The sequence below is a fragment of the Corylus avellana genome, chromosome ca9 (genome assembly GCF_901000735.1).
Source record: "Corylus avellana chromosome ca9, CavTom2PMs-1.0".
NCBI classification, from domain to species: domain Eukaryota; kingdom Viridiplantae; phylum Streptophyta; class Magnoliopsida; order Fagales; family Betulaceae; genus Corylus; species Corylus avellana.
In genome coordinates this window covers 1,358,725-1,377,882 of record NC_081549.1, presented here as the reverse complement: position 1 = coordinate 1,377,882, position 19,158 = coordinate 1,358,725, and the positions used below count along the sequence as shown (strand labels likewise).

Here is a 19,158-nt window from a genome sequence, read left to right as displayed (position 1 = left end):
AGAGAGAAACACTAAAAAATAAAATGGCTCCCTTAAAAAGTGCTGCTACATTTAACTTTTTTTTTAGCTCTTCTAATCAAATATGTATTTTACATATGTTTTTGGCTCATCCAATGTGGGAGGTTTTTTGAACATTTGAAGAGCTATTCTAGATAAAAGTAACATTTGGCTCTTCCATTGGGAATGCTCTAAGGTACCAACGACCTTCCTTTGATAGTACTCGTGCTCCTTATAAAGCGGGAATTATGAGGTTAGATATGGGCTATTGAGAATTATTAGTTAAAGAAATTAGCAATGTTGGCTTTTTAGATTTATAGGATAGGCCAGCCCATATTAGAAGGGACCGGACCTCAAAAGATCCGGACAGATACTTTCACACCGTCTTTCTTGTTTCAAACTAATCCATAATTGTTGGGAAAAAATAATTTGTTTATGGCTAATATTTTGGGCTTATTTGTTAAATTATCTTTTATTTCAAAAGCTTAAGTAAGAAATTAAGAATTTAATACATATTATAAATTAATATTTTAACACTCTTTCTCTTACTTGAAACTAGAAAACTCAGTTTGATTCACACAATCTTACAAGCACGGATGAAATCGGTGGTGAGAGTTTGTAAGTTTGTTTCGACCATATTGGGAGTTTTTGCGTGGTTCATAAAGAGAGATATTAGTTAAAATAAAAAATTGAATATGAAATTAATATTTTAATAGAGTAAAGAACCATTTTGAAAAGCAAGATGATAAAAATACATAAAAATAGTGAGTTTTAAAATGAATTTGGCTAGACTTTTGACTAGTCCAATTCTAATGCTCTAATGCCATTTGGAGAGATCGCAAAACTAATTGTGCCGAAGGATGAGATTCACAATTGAATACAAATTCAATTAATACATTGATATTAAAATAATTGATATGCTTAGCATTTGACCATTAAATAAAAGAGACCAAAGATACATTGTTTGAACTATAAAACTGGTAAGTAACCAAAGTCATCTTGTCATGTAATTAGAAGGAGAGAGAGAGAGAGAGAGAGAGAGAAAGTCATCTTTTCATGTTGTTTGGACTTGAAGAACCGGTCAAGGAGTAAAACAAAACACAAGAAGTAGTTGCTTGGTTTTTGGCTCCATTTGTAGACTCAAGACTGAAGTCTTCATGTTTTGCCATAGTTGTCCCATCCACCTTTCTTGTTGCCCGTTGGGCCGCCAAATGTCATTTATAGGGGTATAGTTTTAGGATAAGGGGTGATTTAATTCTTTAAATTTTATTTATGTTATTTATTTTTTATTTCAATTAAAGGTGAATAGATTCAATACAGTGATAAAATATTAATTAAATTATTATATTTGTACATTTTTCTATCAACTTAGATTTTTTAAGTGATGATTTAACATACCCTATTAGATATGATGAGTAGTGCTATTTTTTACATATATTTATTAGACATGTTTCATCCGCTGATAAAGAGGGATGAAACTAAAAATTCAATTTTAAAGAGGCCTGACTGTATAAAAAATAAAAAAATTACATGAGCCAGAATAAAAAGAAAAATGCTTCTTTCTTTTTTTTTTAACAAATTTAAAGATTAAAAATATATCTTAATAATTTTGTTTAAAGGTAGGGTTGGGGAAGGGAGCCATGGCCCACACAAACCCCCTTTAGTTCTGTTTTTGCCGATTGACGTGACGTGTACTTTAAGTGACGGGCCGTCACTAAAAATAAAAAACAATGAAAAGAGTATGAAAATGATGTAAACAGTGATATATACTCCTACAGAGTCCTAATAACTATAAACTTGTTGAGCTGAGGACAGTTGTAAGAAAGCATATCCTTAATTAGATTGCCCATTCGCCTTTCCAAAGGCAAAGGGCCAAACTCTGAAACTCCCAATGCTGGACAAGAAATCATCTTACAAACGAACAAAAAAATTGACTAATTAATTAATCAAAATGCACGAATAATTAAACACACACATGACATCCATCCATCCCACCAAGGCAAAAACACTCGAGCAGCTAAACACTGATCACATGCAGCCTATAATACAAAACTACAAAACCCGGATCCTCTCACAAGCAAACAAAATAAAGTAGATATTTTTTATTAAATGGTGAATAAAAATAGATACATATGGAAAGGAAAGTGCTTTGTTGTATACAACTTTATATTTGTCACGTCGGTTACAAAACTAAATTACATGAATTTATAAACAGAAATAATATTTAGGAAACACTGGCTTTTTAGAAAGTCTATTTAGATATTTGATAGGGTATTCGTATTCTCGATGGTAGTATTCATTACCAGTATGTGCCGTGGCAAAAATTTTATTGGGTTGCATTTGCATTTTTTTTTGTTTATGATTTCATTCCTATTTTTTGAGCTCTGGCCTGTTGGGATTTACGGTAAGCTTCTATAGAGAGAAAGGAAAAAAGAAGAAGAGGAATTTGCATACCGACCCGAAACGACAAAGCCGAACGACGCGGATAAACGAAGGTTGCAACTTTTACAACACAAAACTACAAAGCCCATCGACCCGAAACGACAGTTCTACGCCAGTATTATAATCACCGTAATATGCGAAAGCATAAACCTGAAATAATCCGATAGTCTCACCTCGGTTTGACAGATTTTCTACACTATATGGACTTGTCCCTTTGCTATCCTTTCTCCGTATAACAAATCTGCGCACCCACCTTCCCCCACCCTCTTCTTCTTCTTCTTCTCTTTCTTCTTGAGGTCAATGTTGCTTCAGATAGTTGGTAGTACGCACGTCTCAGTGTTCTTTCGTCTCAACGGTAAGTTATTCTTTGTCTCACTCACTCACTCATGGTTCTTTGACTTGACTGGTATTTAGTTATTCGTTATGGGTTTTAAAAATAGGTGATTTTGACTGAGATTTGGCTTGGTGATTCGTTTGTTGGCTGAGAAAATGTAGGAAGATTTCCAAGAAAATAAATGAAATTTGGGTATTTGAAATGTATAGGACCTAAAGCGAGCTCAACTCAGCTGGGTTAGATAATTGTGTCTTCTTTTTCATCTGTTTTCTGGGAAACCAAACGAGGGTTATGTTTAGCATAAGGGCTTCTTTTTTTTTCTTTTTTCTTTTTTCTCCGGCGCCCATTTTTAGTTTTTGTATTAAATTTTGCTGCTGAGAATGGGGTTAGTCCAGCATAAATTTTCTCACTTTTCATTCTCCTTTCTGATCCTTAGATGCAATTGACTTTGTCACTGTAGCATAAATTCCCATATTCTAACTTTTTGACTTTCTAATTTTTTTGTTACGTGCTTGATTTACAGGAATTGAGGTTTCTTTTTGAACTTTTAGATTGGTTAGGTTTGAAGTGTATGCATTCTAATGGGGGGTGAGAGTGGGATTGAGTCGTGGTTTGGTAGTATGAGGTGGATTCCATGGAAGGGTGTGTCAGATGCTGAAAAGGGGGGGATTGAAATTTTGGCGTTTGAAGTTGCTAGCTTGATGTTGAAGGTGGTTAATTTATGGCAATGCTTGAGTGATAAGGAGGTTCATAGGTTGAGGAAAGAGATTGTGAACTCGATTGGGCTTAAGAAGCTTTTATCCGAGGATGATGATTATCTGATGGAAATTGCCTTGAATGAAATAGTTGAGAATTTCGTATTTCTGGCAAGGTCTGTGGCCAGGCTTGGGAAGAGGTGCAAAGACCCTTTGTATCACCATTTTGAACATTTTGTTAATGACCCTATTCAGAATGGCTTTCAATGGGTGGGGTGGGAATATAGATGGAAGAAGATGGAGCGGAAGATGAAGAAAATGGAGAGATTTGTTGCCTCTATGACACAATTTTCACAAGAGCTGGAAGTGCTGGCGGAGCTCGAACAAACTCTTAGGAGAATGCAGAATACCGAGCTAAACCGGGTAAAAGTGCTCGAGTTTCAGAAGAAGGTAATCTGGCATCGTCAGGAAGTGAGAAATCTGAGAGAGATGTCCCCATGGAATAGAACTTATGATTATGTTACCCGGCTTCTGGTGCGATCACTTTTTACGATACTAGAGAGGATGAAGCATGTCTTTGGAACTTATCAAGTGCCTTCTTTAGAGCGAATGACTGATTCTCAGCTTATGAATATTGAATGTTTTCCTCGCAGCCATTCCTTTTCCACTCTTCTGCATTCATCTGTTCATCCATCTGAGAATAATCTGCCTGGGTTCTATTCAGGACCTATTGAGAGGTCGGTTTCAACGCGAGGAAAAAATGGTGACATGAGTAGGAGAAAGGACAAGCAACGACATGAGCGTCATTTGTCATCGACCATACATGGAAACCACCTAAAAGTGGAAGCCAATCAATTAGCTCATGTTGGATCTTTCAAAGGGTGGTGCATGAATGCTGCAAGCGAATCTCCTGTTATGCTGAGCTGTAAGCCAACCGGCAGCAGTTCTATGAGGTTGACTGGTGTTCGTATGAAAAGTATTGACAAAACCAGTAACACAAATATTGAATCTTTATCTTGCAGTGACAGGATATATTCTAAATTGTTGTTATTCAATAAGCGTAGGTTGTTGACCGCACCCCCATCCACTCTTGGTGATGCTGCTTTAGCTCTCCATTATGCAAATGTGATTTTATTGATTGAGGATCTGGCTTCATCACCTCACTTAATTGGCCTTGACAAGAGAGATGTTCTGTACAATATGTTACCCACGACTATAAGAACTGCTCTGAGGGCGAGGCTAAAGTCGTATGCCGGAACCATGGCCTCATCTGTTTACAATGCTGCCCTAGTAGTGGAGTGGAGTCAGGCGCTTGGGCAGATATTGGAATGGCTGGTTCCACTTGCTCTAAACATGGTGAAGTGGCATTCTGAGCGGAATTTTGAGAAGCAGGATGCATTTTCTGGAACAAATGTGATGCTGGTCCAGACCCTTTACTTTGCAAATCAAGCAAAAACTGAAGCTGCAATCACCGAGCTTCTTGTGGGTCTGAACTATATCTGCAGGACTGGTGGACAGCGTCGTGATAAAGATGTGCAGGAGCCTGCTGGCTGCAGAGTTTATAATGATTATATGTCCAATAGGGATGACATTGCTGAATGCTGATGATGTTTTATAAATTACGAGAGATTTTTCTCCTAGGCGTCGTAAAATGTACATTATCAATATAGAGAAATGTTCCATTCAAATGGGATGTGGTGGGGTTCAGAACATAGAAGGCATTCCTTCAATTATTAAGGTATTGTTCTGAGCTTCCAGTTAACTTTTCTTACAGGGATTTGGAGATTCTTTTATTTGTTTATGTAGCGGATGAATTTGCCATTTCATGTAAAGCATATTTCATATTGTAACATGAAGCTCCCTGTTGTCTCACATATTTAAATCACTCTTTTAACATGAGTAATTTCAACACAATATCTTCTGTTTCTTCCTCAACTGGATAGCACAATCATAATCGCATCTCTTTTCCTTACTTCTCTCGTGTTTTTAATGTGGCTGCACAGCCTTACGTTGCCTCTTTTGCAAAACCTTGTGAAGCCATAGATCAACTCAACGTGCAACCCTGATTGATGTTCCGCAGCTCTGAACTCAATGTTTATGTCTTCCTGAACTCGTGTGTTTCTGGTCTGGGGATTCACTTCCCCGTGAAGTTGTCATTTCAGAATTGGGATTTCGTAGAACATTTTTGCCCAAATTTCAGGGAATTCAGCGTGAGCTAAGCAAATACCAACCAACCCTATGATTTGTATTGAGGATATTGTCGGTGTACTGTGTGAGCTAAGAAAATACCAACGAACGCAATGATTTCATACTCTTGCAAGGCAGCGTGAGGAGTTGCTCAAGTGAGCTTGATGTCATATTAAATAATTCATTATTATAAAAGTTTTAAGTGGATAGAAAATAATGAATTTAATCATTTAATTATTATTTTAACACATTTATTTATTTGAGGACTCAATAAACAAAACCCAAACACCAAAAATATTTAATTGAAAATGAGAAATAAATTACAAAAACAACATTAGACCATGTTACCTTTGTTCTGATAGCTATCATGTTAAATAATAAAACAAAATAACATGTGCAAAAAGCAGAAACTAAGAGAGAGAAGACAGATAAATTTTGTTAGAGACATGTGTCCGCCACTAAAAAGACCCCGATATGACTACATTATACAATTGTATTAATGGTCTAGGAAAAACATGGTTGGCAAGGTAAGATAGAAAAGGTACAAACAACCATGGTAAATACATTACATTTATACTAGATGTTCATATCATTCTCATCCCATTTGACTGATGTGGTAATGCCCATCGGTCATTGTTAAAAAATAAAGATCAAGGGTTGAAATTATAGCATTTAGCATCACATCACCCTAACGAAATGAAAGTTTAGTACCTAACATTACTTTTTCAAGAAGTAGACTTCTAAACAAAGTGGTTCCAACTCTTCAGTGTCTATACAAAACATGTTTTAGGCACTGCCATCAATGGTTCTGACTTCCGCACTGTTACGCCCAAGTTGTCCTTCATGTCCATCGTTTCTGGAGTCACATTGCCATCGAGTTCCCAATCAAATTTGTGAAGCAATGAGCCCAAAATAAGGTGAAGAACTCTGTGAGCCAAAGGCACCCCTGCACACATTCTTCTCCCAGCGCCAAACGGGATCAGCTCATAATGTTGCCCCTTATAATCAATCTTTGTGTCCATAAACCTGTCGGGCTTGAAAGCCAAAGGGTCTTCCCAGACATCTGGGTCTCTTCCAATTGCCCAAGCATTCACAAGAACCTGTGTGTTTTTGGGTATCTGAAACCCCATGAAATCGGTGTCTTTCATTGCCCTTCGTGGGACTAGGAATGGAATTGGAGGATGTAATCGCAGTGTTTCCTTGATTACTGCCTGCAAGTATGGGAGATTGTCGATGTCACTCTCTTCAACCTTTTGCTTTGGTCCGACTACTCGCGCCAGCTCGGTTTTGGCCTTCATCATCGACTCAGGATTGCATAGGAGCTCTGTCATTGCCCATTCAATACTGCTGCTTGTTGTTTCTGAACCAGCCAAGAATATTTCCTGCATCAAACATACAACTATTATTACTTTCTTATGTACATTTTTGGACACATGTCAAAATTTTGTCGATAACATTTAGAATTTGTTGGGTGAAGAAAAGCCCTGAACCCACTTCCTATAATTTTTTTTACAGATGAATCACTCCATTGATCTTACAAATCCTTCCATTATTGAGCTATAAGACATTTTGCCACTATTTGCCTTCTTCATCCAAACAATGATACCTTAATTAATTTCAATTCAACTAAAACAATATCTCAATTAAATTGAGATGGACTCCAAAAAAAAATGTTCCCCTAAGTTATGAAAAATTAACTTATTATGAATTTTTATAATTTGTCCCAATCTAGCAGCAGCATAACCGATCAATATCCTCTCTACTACAATAGAAATGGAGAGAATTTTTTTCACCAAACAAATTAGATTTCATAAATCTAATATAATAAGTTGCTAATTTCACAAGATAATATTATATATAACATTTTTTATCTCACAATACTAATAGTCTCAATCAATCTTTGAATAAGTCTTTTTTTTAAAAAAAAAAAAAAGAAAAAAAAAAAAAAAGAAGAAGACTAAAAAATATGGTTCATAGCATTTTTTTTTTCACATAAGAGTAATACTAAAAATTATATTTTTATCTAACAACTATTTCATAATACTAATTTATAAGTCCTAACTAATCAATTCTTATATATATATATAAAATAAAAAACATGATATATAAAGTAATATTATAAAGTATAGCCTCTATTCATTAATTTTTCTTACCTACCCACTCAAATGAGTGGAGGATAAGGATGAAAAATGTATCATTAGATTCGTTACTGAATAGTGGAGGGTTACTAATTAAACTTACCAAAATAAAAATATTTACGTCCCTATCAGAAATTTTGATGGGCTCATCTTTTCCATTGCCTTCAAACTCAAGCAACACATCCAGGAAGTCCTTCCTCGTATCTCCGCCGGCCTGCCTATCCTTTATCCGCTCCTCCACAAACTTGGATGCAATCTCCATAGCTTTCCCAAGATCCCTCTCCATGTTCCTCCTCAACCCCTGCGGGTCCAGCCACCGCAGCCAAGGGAAATAGTCCGCCATGTTCGCATGCCCCGACCACTCCGCCAGCGCTATCATCGCCGTAAAAAAATCCGACACCTCCTTCGACTGCGGATCCAACAAGTCACGAGAAAGCATGAGGTTTCCGAGGAGATTGAACGTCATGAGGAAAACAAACCTCGCCACGTGCAGTCCACGCGAGGGCGCGTCAAGTTTCCTCGCCTCCTCCTCGATCCACAACAACATTTTGTCCACGCATCTCCTGCGTATGTCGGCCGACTCGTTCACGCGCTTGGCGACTAACATGTCGACCGTTACAAGCCGCCTCAGCACACGCCAGTACGAACCGTAAGGCGCGAGCGCTAACGAGCCCTGGTGGTAGTTGTGGGCGCGCATGGTCTCGGTGACGGTGCGCTCGGCGAAAGAGAGATCGTGGTTTTTGAAAAACTCGGTGGCTGCTCCGACGGAGAGGATTGCCATGGAGTTTCTGGCGCCGAACCTTAGCCATATAACGGGGCCGTACTTTTGCCTTAGGCCCGCCAGGGTGCGGTGTGGCATTGCTCCAAGATCGAACATGTTGCCGAAGATCGGCCATCCCGGTGGCCCTGGAGGAAGCCGGCGATTAAGGCTTGACTTTCTACGGCGGATGAAGAGGAGTAGAGCTGATAAGAAGAGGATGAGCAAGCGCCACTCCATGACGTCAAAAACGAGCTGCTCTTGCTCTCTCTCCCCTATTGTTTCTTCTAAGCTAAGCTAATGCTTCTACTTACTCATTTATAGACTGTTGTTGTAATTAATTAAAGAAAATAATAATAAATCATCTACTAAAGTTCCTAATATTTGGTCATGTACTTGTCTGTCTAATTGAAATTGAGGAGTAGTTTATTGGTTTATTATTAATATTTAACTGAATAAGTAAAATAAAGAAGAGATGTAAATACTTAAAATTATTAAAACGATTCCTTAACTAAAGAATAATGAGCAGCCCATCTTTGTCGTGAGCTAAGATTTAATACGGTGATGCTTACTGTAAACTAGGATCTATAGAGCATTATGCTTAATTATGTTTTGCTATCTATAAATGTAGCTCTATTCCTTTAAAAAAAAGAAAAAAAAAATATATATTGAGCCGAATTCTGGATGCTGTACGTACGCTTGAGGTCACACACATATTGAAGGAAATTAAATGCTTATTTTAAATATACAAATACAAATATATAATATTTCCGCTGACGGGATAGTCTATCCAAAAGGGAATGTATATTATATTAAAGGAAAGTTAGATACGGAAGGTACTGAAAACTGGCAAAATTTAATGCTATCCGACTAATTAAATCGGGCAGTGATTCTAAGCACGCCTAGCTATTTATTTATTATTATTATTTTTAATATTAAAAAAAATAAAAATTGCCAGCGTGCCGTTGTATTTAGCTTCACCCAATTAAATCAGAGATAAACTTCCAATACATTTACACCTTACGTGACTTTTTAAGTTATTATTAAATTTTAGATTAATTATTATTAAATTTTAATTGAATAGTAATTTTAAAAGCCATATTAGCGTAAAGGGGATAAAACGATGATCTTAGCATTACTCTTTTTCATGAACCTTGCTGCCAGCTGGATTGGATACTCACCAATTTGATTAGGAAAATGATCAAGGCATAACTTAAACTCAATTTTGGCTCAACTTTTCTCTTAAGTTTTTTTTTTTTTTTTTTTTTTTTTTTTTTAAAAAAATGTTTGTGGAGGAGAGAGAGCCTTAAACTAGAGAGAGAGAAATTTGGTCTAAAAGTTTAGTTAAAGTTAAGTTTAAGTTGTGATTAAATCACACCTCGATTGATTAATTGGTATTCACACTGCAACTAGAGTATCTATCTAATTTACTTATCAAAATAGGTGAACGGGTTATTAAATACTTTATTCAAGCTTTCTTAAGCTTGTGGTCCCAATTAGTAACAATTTAGACAACAAATTTGACGGGGTCTTTATCCAACCTAACTGGCAAAGTTTGACTTTTATGTTTCATAACTATAATATATAACAAGGGCACGGGCACATTACTCTAGTAGAATATGGGTGTAGTATATAGCGTTAATTTTTTTTTAAAAAAAAAAAGCTTAAGTGACCATTGAAATTTCACATTTTATCAAATCGCTCTCTAAAATTAAAAGATATCAAATCACTCCTTAGGATTCAAAATATTTCTAAATAACCCCTTTCGTCCTCAATTAATTTTTCAAGTGATATGTGACCATATACACGCTACGCTAGATTGCCACCTCAATCTAAATTTTAAAAACAGTACACATAAATCCCAAAAAAGAAAATTCTATTTTGAGCTCCTTAAGAAATAGTAGCATCAACCCTTTTGCCGTTACCTTACTACATCCCTCGAGTCGTTGTGACGCATCTCCATTTGGATATGCTATGGGCTTTAGTTTTGGCTTTATTGAAGCTCGATATGTCATCCTTTGGCAGCCGCACCCACCAATGCGCCCCTCCATTGTCTTCTCCAGCAAGCTCGCATCCCATCGCCACCTTATGCACATCTATTAGGCCTTCACGTGCCCACATGTGAATCTTACTCGCTTCTGCGTTCATGTCGTCTCCACTATTGGTGTTGATGATTTATAGGCGTAAAGATTTTTTTTTTTTTTTTTTTTTTTAAACTAATTTTTATGCATGTATGTTATGTGTTGTTGCTTTCAACTTGACCCAAACCGTTAGGCTTTAAACTCTTTTTCTGTGAAAGATATTCCATTTCCATTGTTCATTTTAATTTTAGTCCGTCAATTTTATCGGAAGCTAATATAGATCTAAATTTTTAAAAATTCTCTTATTCTAAATGATTTTACATGGTGCAACTTTCATTGGTTGCATTCACAAATAAATTTCAATTTTCTTCGCATTGAGCTGTTAGTCGTTTGTGTAGATAACCTAGATTTTTTAATTGTTTAAGCTTAAGCTTGTATTTTTATTTTTTTTCCTATTTTAATAATGTTAAGGTTGTATTTGTTTTCGTTTAGTTCTGTTTGTTGTCCTTGTTGCTGTCCTTCGTAATTTGTTTTGGATGAGCTTATTAAAAAAAAAAAAAAAAGAAGCGAGAAAAACATTGGTCTGAGAGAGGCGGCAGAAGAGAACCTTCACCCCCGCAAACGTTAAACAGCTTTGAAAAATGTGCAGCCGCCCTGTAAGGTGAAACGTGACGGTGACTTCTTTTATATAATAATGTATTTAAAAATAAGTTAATTAATTCTACGGTCATCTCAAGGGAACACACCCGACTGAAAACGTACCTCTAATGAATAGGAATTGGAGGTACCTTTTATATAAACGTACCTTCTTTTATATAATAACGTACCCCTAATGCCAGCACGAACTTCAATACCAGGATACTGTAGCTTGACCTGTTGCCCACTTGCTGCGCTTGTTGTGTTGAAGCTACAGTGCCGTGGAAAAAGCTACAGAGTGCAAGAGGGGTTAACAAACATACCCATAGACAAACAGTATCTTCTTTGGATAAACTCATTCACACACGAAGCAAATAAATAAATAAATTATTTGCAGGTTAATTCATACAAAAATGAAATAAAAAAACACTTGATGAACTGACATCATATGTCCTATGTATTACCGATGAATTCAAATTGGGTGACCGATAACCACCTAAATTTTTAGTTAAGGAAAATGTTTTATTTTTTGTTCCTATTTTTCTCGGATAAAGTTTTTCTTTAAACTGAGTTTAAATAATTTTTTTCAATCTACTTTATAAAAATGACATATGTCTCTTAAACATGTGAGATGCACATATTTTTTTAATAGTAGAGATAAAGCTTAAATATATTTTATTTAAAACTCATATGTATCTTACATATTATTAAAAAAAAGAACACATGTTAATTTTATAGAGTGGGTTGGAGGAAAACTTTGTCAATTTTTCTCCTATTCTCCTACTTACTAAAATCAGTAAAATAAGTGAAATAAAGAGAGAGGTATTCTACTGTTAATATTTTATTAGTAAAGTCTACTTAACCCCCTCAAACTAACACTCTAATGACAATTTATTCCATAAATTATCAATTAAGATAATTTACCTCCAAAAACTACCAAAACAATGACAATGTATCCTCAATTTTAACAAATTGACGAAATTACCCTAACTACAATAAAAACAAAAATACTAAAACTTAATTTTTTTTTCTTCAAAATTTTAAGGGTAGTTTTGTCTGATTAAAATTTCTATATGGGTAATTTCGTTATTTTGCTACCATTGGGGGGTATATTATCATTGTTTTGATAGTTTTTGGGGTAAATTGTCGCAATTAATAGTTTTGAGGGTAGATTATCATTGTGGTGATAGTTTAAGGGGGTTAAGTAGACTTTACCCTATTTTATTTTATTACATTTAATATAATGTATATGGTTTCATTTAAATATTTTTAAATAATACAACACCATATTTAAGATATGGTAATATACACACTATTAAAATCTTTTACGTTTAATTCGAAATAAAGAAGATCCTCATTTATCAATTTACTGGTGTCAAATCAAACTTAGAGTAAGAACTTGCACTAATCTTATAAATTTGAGTGATGCAAATGCAATCATTTAACACTAAAATTGAGATGATGGGAGTGAGGAAAATAGCCATAAATCATGACGGGAAAGTGATGGCATCGATGTGCACACTACAAAGCCACATATTTATAACCTGAATGTGACGGTTTGAAAGGTGATAGAATTTAGTAGAAATTGGGATTTCAAAATATCATGAAGAAAGGAGATGCATTGAAAATAATTATAACTTTGCAAAGGGATTGGTACAATTGGAGCATATATGGACATTTGATAAATGATACCAAAGTCCTTGTGAACAACTTTTAATCATGGTATGTGGGACAATGAAGTATGCAGCAATTAAGTTAGATGCTGCCTTCCAAGCATGCTTGGGAGTTGGGGCTCATTTTACTTTCAAATCTTATTTAATTGTAGCATATAAGTTAAGCTATCGATCCCACCTGGACAAGTATGAGATTGGTTCATGTTGCTCTCATAGATTAGGAAAAATGAAAGAGAATTTATTGGGTAAAGTCCACTTAACCCCCTCAAGTAACTCCCAATGCTAGCAAAATGACGAAATTACCTCTATAGAAATTTAAATAAGACAAAAATACCCTTAAAAATTTGAGAAAAATTAAATTTTAGTATTTTAATTTTGTTAAAATCGGGGTACATTGTTATTGTTTTGGTAGTTTGAAAGGTAAATTGTCGCAATTAATAGTTTGGGAAGTAGTTTGAGGGGGTTAAGTGGACTTTACCCGAATTTATTTTATAGTCTAAATTTTATTTTGTTGCATTTTATGATGTACATGGTGTCGCGTCTTTTAAAATTACATATACATCATTAGACTTGTAAAATTTAATTTAAACCATAAAGGAATATTAATTAAATAATAAAATTCACTATTTCTTACCCGTTTAAGCTTTTAGGATAAATGTTTATTTAATATAGTATCAAAGCAAATGTTCTGAATTTAAACCCTATTTCTTCCATTCATCTTCTATTTTAATTAAATCTTTTACGTATTAAACCTGATTTAACATATTAGTCCCGAATAATTCAAGTTTCAATAAATTATTATGAATATGAAGCATTTTCCAAAAAAAAATTAATAATAATAATAAAGTCCAGAGGTTTTAGCTATGGCCAATCCTGTAACCTTGCTTAATTCATAGGGATTCCTATTGCTGTTTGGCAATTGGATTCAGGTTTTAGGCAACGCAATTAGCGCCATTAATGTTGGAAATGAATTATTAAAGCGATGCATAAAAAACTGGTTTCAAGAAACTGTTGGGCCTATTAATAATGGATTAGGAATTCCCTTGTCACCTTAATTGATGATAATTACTAGTCCGGGGCCCAAGGCCCGGTGCTAAGTCCAACTGCAAACTTTGCCACCATGTGTCAGGATCTCTTTAGAAAGATTTTGAGGCGATAAATAAGACATATGTTTCATTAATAAACATATGTTTCAATTCATCCCATGACCCTTGGAGCTGAGGTGGTCTCCCGTCACCCCTTAATTTTTTTTTATTTTTTAAATTTTTTTATTTTTTAATTAAATTTAAATTATATATAATATTTTATTTTTATTTTTATTAATAGGACATATGTCTCATTTATGGCCTCAGAATCTATCTAGAACCTGACCATTAACTAAATATTTTCTGGTCTAGACCGGAGAAGATCCTGTTCCAGGATCAGCAGCAGATTCAATTAATTCTTTTTTAAGATCATATCAATTATATAATAAGAAATTAGAAAAAAAAAAAAAATTATATAATGAGAAGGAGAAATGGCAATGCTATATATGGACTCCATCCTCCTACCTTTATTTTATTAGGCTATGTGGCAGTACCTATAGGTTTTCAGACTTGTTTTTTTTTTTTACAACAATCAGTAAAACCGATATTAAATGGGATACATGTTATACAATCATTTTTTTAATTTTTATTTATTTTTTACAAATTTAATAAATAAATCATTGGATTTGTAACTTATGTGGGTCCTATACAAATTCAATGGTTTGATTCATCTATTCACTATATGGATATGGAGATAGTTAAAAGATGATTAAAATAATTAATTTTATAATTTTATAATACCTAAATTACTCTTCTATCATCTTTACATTTTTTGCTTTGACAAAAATAAAATTTGAGCAGTTCAAGTTAAAATTTTGCATGTACTCACATCGTGTTGAATTTTCCATCAATTTTAACGCTACAATCTAAAGGATGGTGTAAATAGAAACAAATGGTAGTCTTAACATCCCAAATAATTTTTAAGTTAAATAAATCATTATGAAATATGAATAGGGATAAGCTCATGCATTAAAATAATAATAATAATAAAGTTTGGATCAGGTTGGTGGGTATTGGGCAGGATGCTTTAGCTAGCCAATCATCCTGCAACCCTGCTTTCTAGGGAATCCTGGTGCTGTTTGGCTATTGGATTAGGTTTTAGGCAACGCAATTAGCGCCAATCTGTTAATGATGGAAATGATTAATTATTAAAGCGACACATAAAAAACTGGTTTCACGCAATGGATTTGGCTTACATGCTGTTATTAAAATAAGAGCATGTATACTGTAGTTGAATCAACGGTTAAGATTGAATTTTTCAAAATCTCTTTTTCATTTTCTCTCTCTTATTAAATGCTTATAAAAGTAAGTCAACTTTAAAATTCAATCTTGACCGTTGATTCAACTACAGCATACATGCTGTTATTAAAATAACAGCATGTAAGCCAAATCCGCAACTCAACAGTTGGGCCGTTGAATTTCTATCATCGGCCTATTAATAATGGATCAGGAAATCCCTTGTCACCTTAATTGATGATACTTCAAGGGATTGTCTTAATTAGAGATGCTGCTCATGTAGCCTTGCTGTCTAGAGTAATTTTAGGAGGCCTACTTGTGTTTTACTTGTATCTTACTAAGAATAATGTAGCTATTAAAATCACTCTTGGATCAAAACTTAATAATGATCAATCACAAGTTCAATGGAGATTTTAATAACCACATCATTCTTAGTAGAACACAAGTAGGACATAAGTAGGTCATTTAAAATTACTCGTCAATCTGGCCTCTTCATTGGCTTGTTCCTCCCCAATACTTGAAACATGATAATATTCAGTTAGTTGTATTGAATAAGTATTTTTGTTTTTTGTTTTTTTTTTTTTAAAATAACAAAAATACTCTTACAATACAACTAACTAAATATCATTTAGTTTAAATGAACTAAAAAAAGATCATAATTCCTAATACTTAAAGGAGACTCACTGTTGTCAGTCTTCGCCATCAACAAACCACATCTCTTCTCGGAATGGGCCAATGCCTCAATAATATCAAACACCCTCTAACAATTGCTTTTTCTAAAGAAGTGAACTGCTTCGAACACCTTTAGACATGCAAATTGATGCGCATATTAAGTTTCAAAATTGGCCACTTCTCACCAAATATTTGAAAGTATTCCAATAATTCCCCATCCTCTCTTCTGCTATGATTAGAAGTTATAGAAGACCCTTATAATTGTTTCCCTTTTTATTTTTTATTTTTAATAAAATCGACTTTATGCATACAAATTTAGGACGACACACTAGTCATCATTGATATTTGTCATGAAAAGTTATCATGCGACATCGCACTAGTCGCATGTAGATTTTTTTTTTCAAATGCCTCTTTGTTATTATAATGATTCATTTGTTTGTTCTTTTATTAGTTCTCTTTTATTGTAGGTACGACATTATGACAACTCATTTCCATTTGTAATTTTCATCATGTATATTCCATTGGCATAAATGAATAGTATAATAATTTATCTTTTATACACCCAATATTAATAACTTAACACTTATTTTAAACCAATGCTATTTAAATGGAGGCTTTGATCTAGTGTGTTGTAAATATTGAATGATACATGCAAGTTATTATTATTATTTTTAATTTTCCTGAGCTTGGATATGATGATACCTCTCCACATGTTCTTTATGTAAGTTTTCTAATATACCAAAAGTCAACTATATTAATTGCGTGAAGAAAAAAAAAAAACCTCTTGGAAAATCTTATGCTCCTAGCTAGCTAGCCGGACTTTACTTGAACCAAGAGTTAGTCCTCTGGGTCATTAGGGAGAAATTGGGGCTTGTTGAATGGATGTTTTTACCAGTATTGTACTCTTCATGTTTGATCAATATAAGCAACTATGATTTATCAAAAAAAAAAAAAAAAAAAAAAAAGCTAGCTAGCCGGACATTACTTGAACCAAGAGTTATTTTAATATAATATTTTCATATTTCTAAAAGCTACAATTATTAAAAATAAATTATTTTTGAATCAGTTTATACTTTAATGGGTCTCAAGTTATTTAATTGTGGTAACAATTCAAGGATTTAATCTCAATAAATAGTTTTTTTATTGGATGTCTACATAAGAGAATTTCTAGAGCAAGACAAATATGATGGCTAAGAGATGTGCGATAAAACGTAAGTTGGTGATGATGATGTTTACTATTCGATCTCATACTACTCGAAGTGCATGCTAATAACCCCATACCTCTTTCTTCCGCTCCCACTCCACTACCATCCAACCTTCAACCCTTCCAACTTGATCTATATGAGAATATGACTTATATTCATCGTTGCCTTGAAATCTGTTACGTTTTCGGGACTCCGAGCGCGTAACTGGTTTATGAACTGGAAAATTACCAGGATCGTTTCTCCTTAGCTTCCTTATTATTGAGAAAATAAGCAAAACAATTCTAGCGGTAGGATTTTCGAGGAATCCTGGACCTCCTTTGGTAGAGCAATTCGAGAAGCTCTTAAACTCCCACAAACACAAAGTTTGAATAAATTCTTGACTGACTTCTTATTCCATAGCAATGCAGTATTTAAAGAATAGAATTACAACTGAAATATAGTCCCACACGTGTGTGACTTATGACTCCTAAAGCAATAAAGATAGGAACTCCTAAAACAATAAAGATAAGACTCCTAAAGCAATAAGGATAAGATCTCCTCAAGCGATAAGAATAAGAACTCCTAAAATAATAAAGATAAGACTCCTAATGGAAATAATAAGAACTCTAAAACAATAAAGATAAGACTCCTAATGGAAATAAATTACTGCATTGTCTACGTTGACACACCCACCAACCCTTAGCCACTTATACGTAACACTCCCTTCCCCTTGAAATTGTCCTTGTCCTCAAGGACAAATGATGGAAACCGAAGCTGCATGTCATTGAAATTCTCCCATGTTGCATCAGCAGGAGAGAGCCCCTCCCAATGGACTAAAACTTCAGTAATTCCCTTCCTGGTGCGATACTCCAGTGCCATTTTAGGTCTTGGCAGCACCCTTCCCTCTGCATTATCCACATATGGCAGCGTGTCTTGTACCACAACAGTTGTCCCCACTTGCTTCTTCAACAATGATACATGGAAAACATGATGTATTTTGGAACCTGAGGGAAGATTGAGCTTGTAAGAAACAGCCCCCATTTTTTCCAGAATCTGATATGGCCCATAAAATCTAGGAGACAACTTCAAGTGTTTCCTCACTGCTACCGACATTTGTCTATAAGGTTGTAGGCACAAATAGACCCAATCCCCCACATTAAACTCCCTCTCTTGGTGGTGTTGGTCATAGATTTTCTTCATTCTTGCTTGTGCTTCTTTCAAATGCTCATTGGCTTCTTTAATAATGTCATCGCGATCCACCAAGAGTTGTTCCACTGCTGCTACCTTTGAAGTGCCTGGCACATACGACAACAAAGTAGGTGGTTCTCTACCGTAGACGACTTGAAAAGGAGTGCACCCCAATGCTGAATGTAGACTTGTATTATAACAAAATTTCACCCATGGCAGCCACTGAACCCAATCACTTTGCTTGGAGCTTGTAAAACACCTTAAATACATTTCAATTGTGCGATTTACTACTTCCGTTTGACCATCGGTTTGGGGATGGTAAGCAGAACTGAAATTGAATTGTACTCCATTCAAGCGAAAAAGTTCCTTCCAAAAAGAGCTGATGAAAGCCGGATCACGATCACACACAATAGTTTTTGGGATTCCATGCAACTGGAAAATATTTTCAAAAAAAACTTGGGCCACAGCAGGGGCTGTATAGGGATGGCTAATTGGAGTAAAGTGACCATACTTTGACAATCTATCAACTACCACAAATATGGTTGTCTTACCCTTGGAGGTTGGCAACCCATCTATGAAATCCATAGAGATGTCAGTCCAAATTACTTCCGGAATGGGTAAGGGCTGCAATAGTCCATTGGGTTGAGTAGTAGCTACCTTGTGTCGTTGACACACATCGCATTCTTGTATAAAACTCCGAATTTGACTCCTCATTCCAGCCCAAAAAAATACTGACCTTATTCTATGAATAGTTTTGTGGAAGCCTTCATGGGTGCTAGAATGGTATTCCCTAATGATCATAGATATAAGAGGAGAGTTACCATCAAGGTATATTCTGTTTTTGAAGTAAATC

The 19,158-nt window shown here is 34.8% G+C and overlaps 2 protein-coding genes across 4 annotated transcripts; one reads left to right on the top strand and one right to left on the bottom strand.

Annotated features, from left to right (window-relative positions):
* The first annotated feature begins 2,626 nt into the window (after positions 1-2,626).
* Positions 2,627-5,775, top strand: LOC132192028 (protein PSK SIMULATOR 1-like). Of its 3 annotated transcripts, none has more exons than XR_009441315.1 (3): positions 2,627-2,794; positions 3,297-5,206; positions 5,506-5,775. XR_009441315.1 is itself a non-coding variant. In XM_059607212.1 (2 exons), exon 2 carries the CDS (start codon positions 3,355-3,357, stop codon positions 5,071-5,073), a length of 1,719 nt encoding a protein of 572 aa, XP_059463195.1. In that variant the 5' UTR covers positions 2,627-2,794; positions 3,297-3,354; the 3' UTR covers positions 5,074-5,342. The 3 variants fall into 3 exon arrangements, 1 of the variants encoding a protein (XP_059463195.1); XR_009441314.1 differs by having other exon boundaries at positions 5,472-5,775; XM_059607212.1 differs by lacking the exon at positions 5,506-5,775 and having other exon boundaries at positions 3,297-5,342.
* Positions 5,776-6,195: 420 nt separating this feature from the next.
* On the bottom strand, positions 6,196-8,910 carry LOC132192159 (cytochrome P450 76A1-like). The gene is made up of 2 exons (XM_059607411.1): positions 7,897-8,910; positions 6,196-7,037 (listed from the first exon to the last, which is right to left on the bottom strand). Exons 1-2 carry the CDS (start codon positions 8,788-8,790, stop codon positions 6,426-6,428), a joined length of 1,506 nt encoding a protein of 501 aa, XP_059463394.1. The 5' UTR covers positions 8,791-8,910; the 3' UTR covers positions 6,196-6,425.
* Between the last annotated feature and the right edge of the window lie 10,248 nt (positions 8,911-19,158).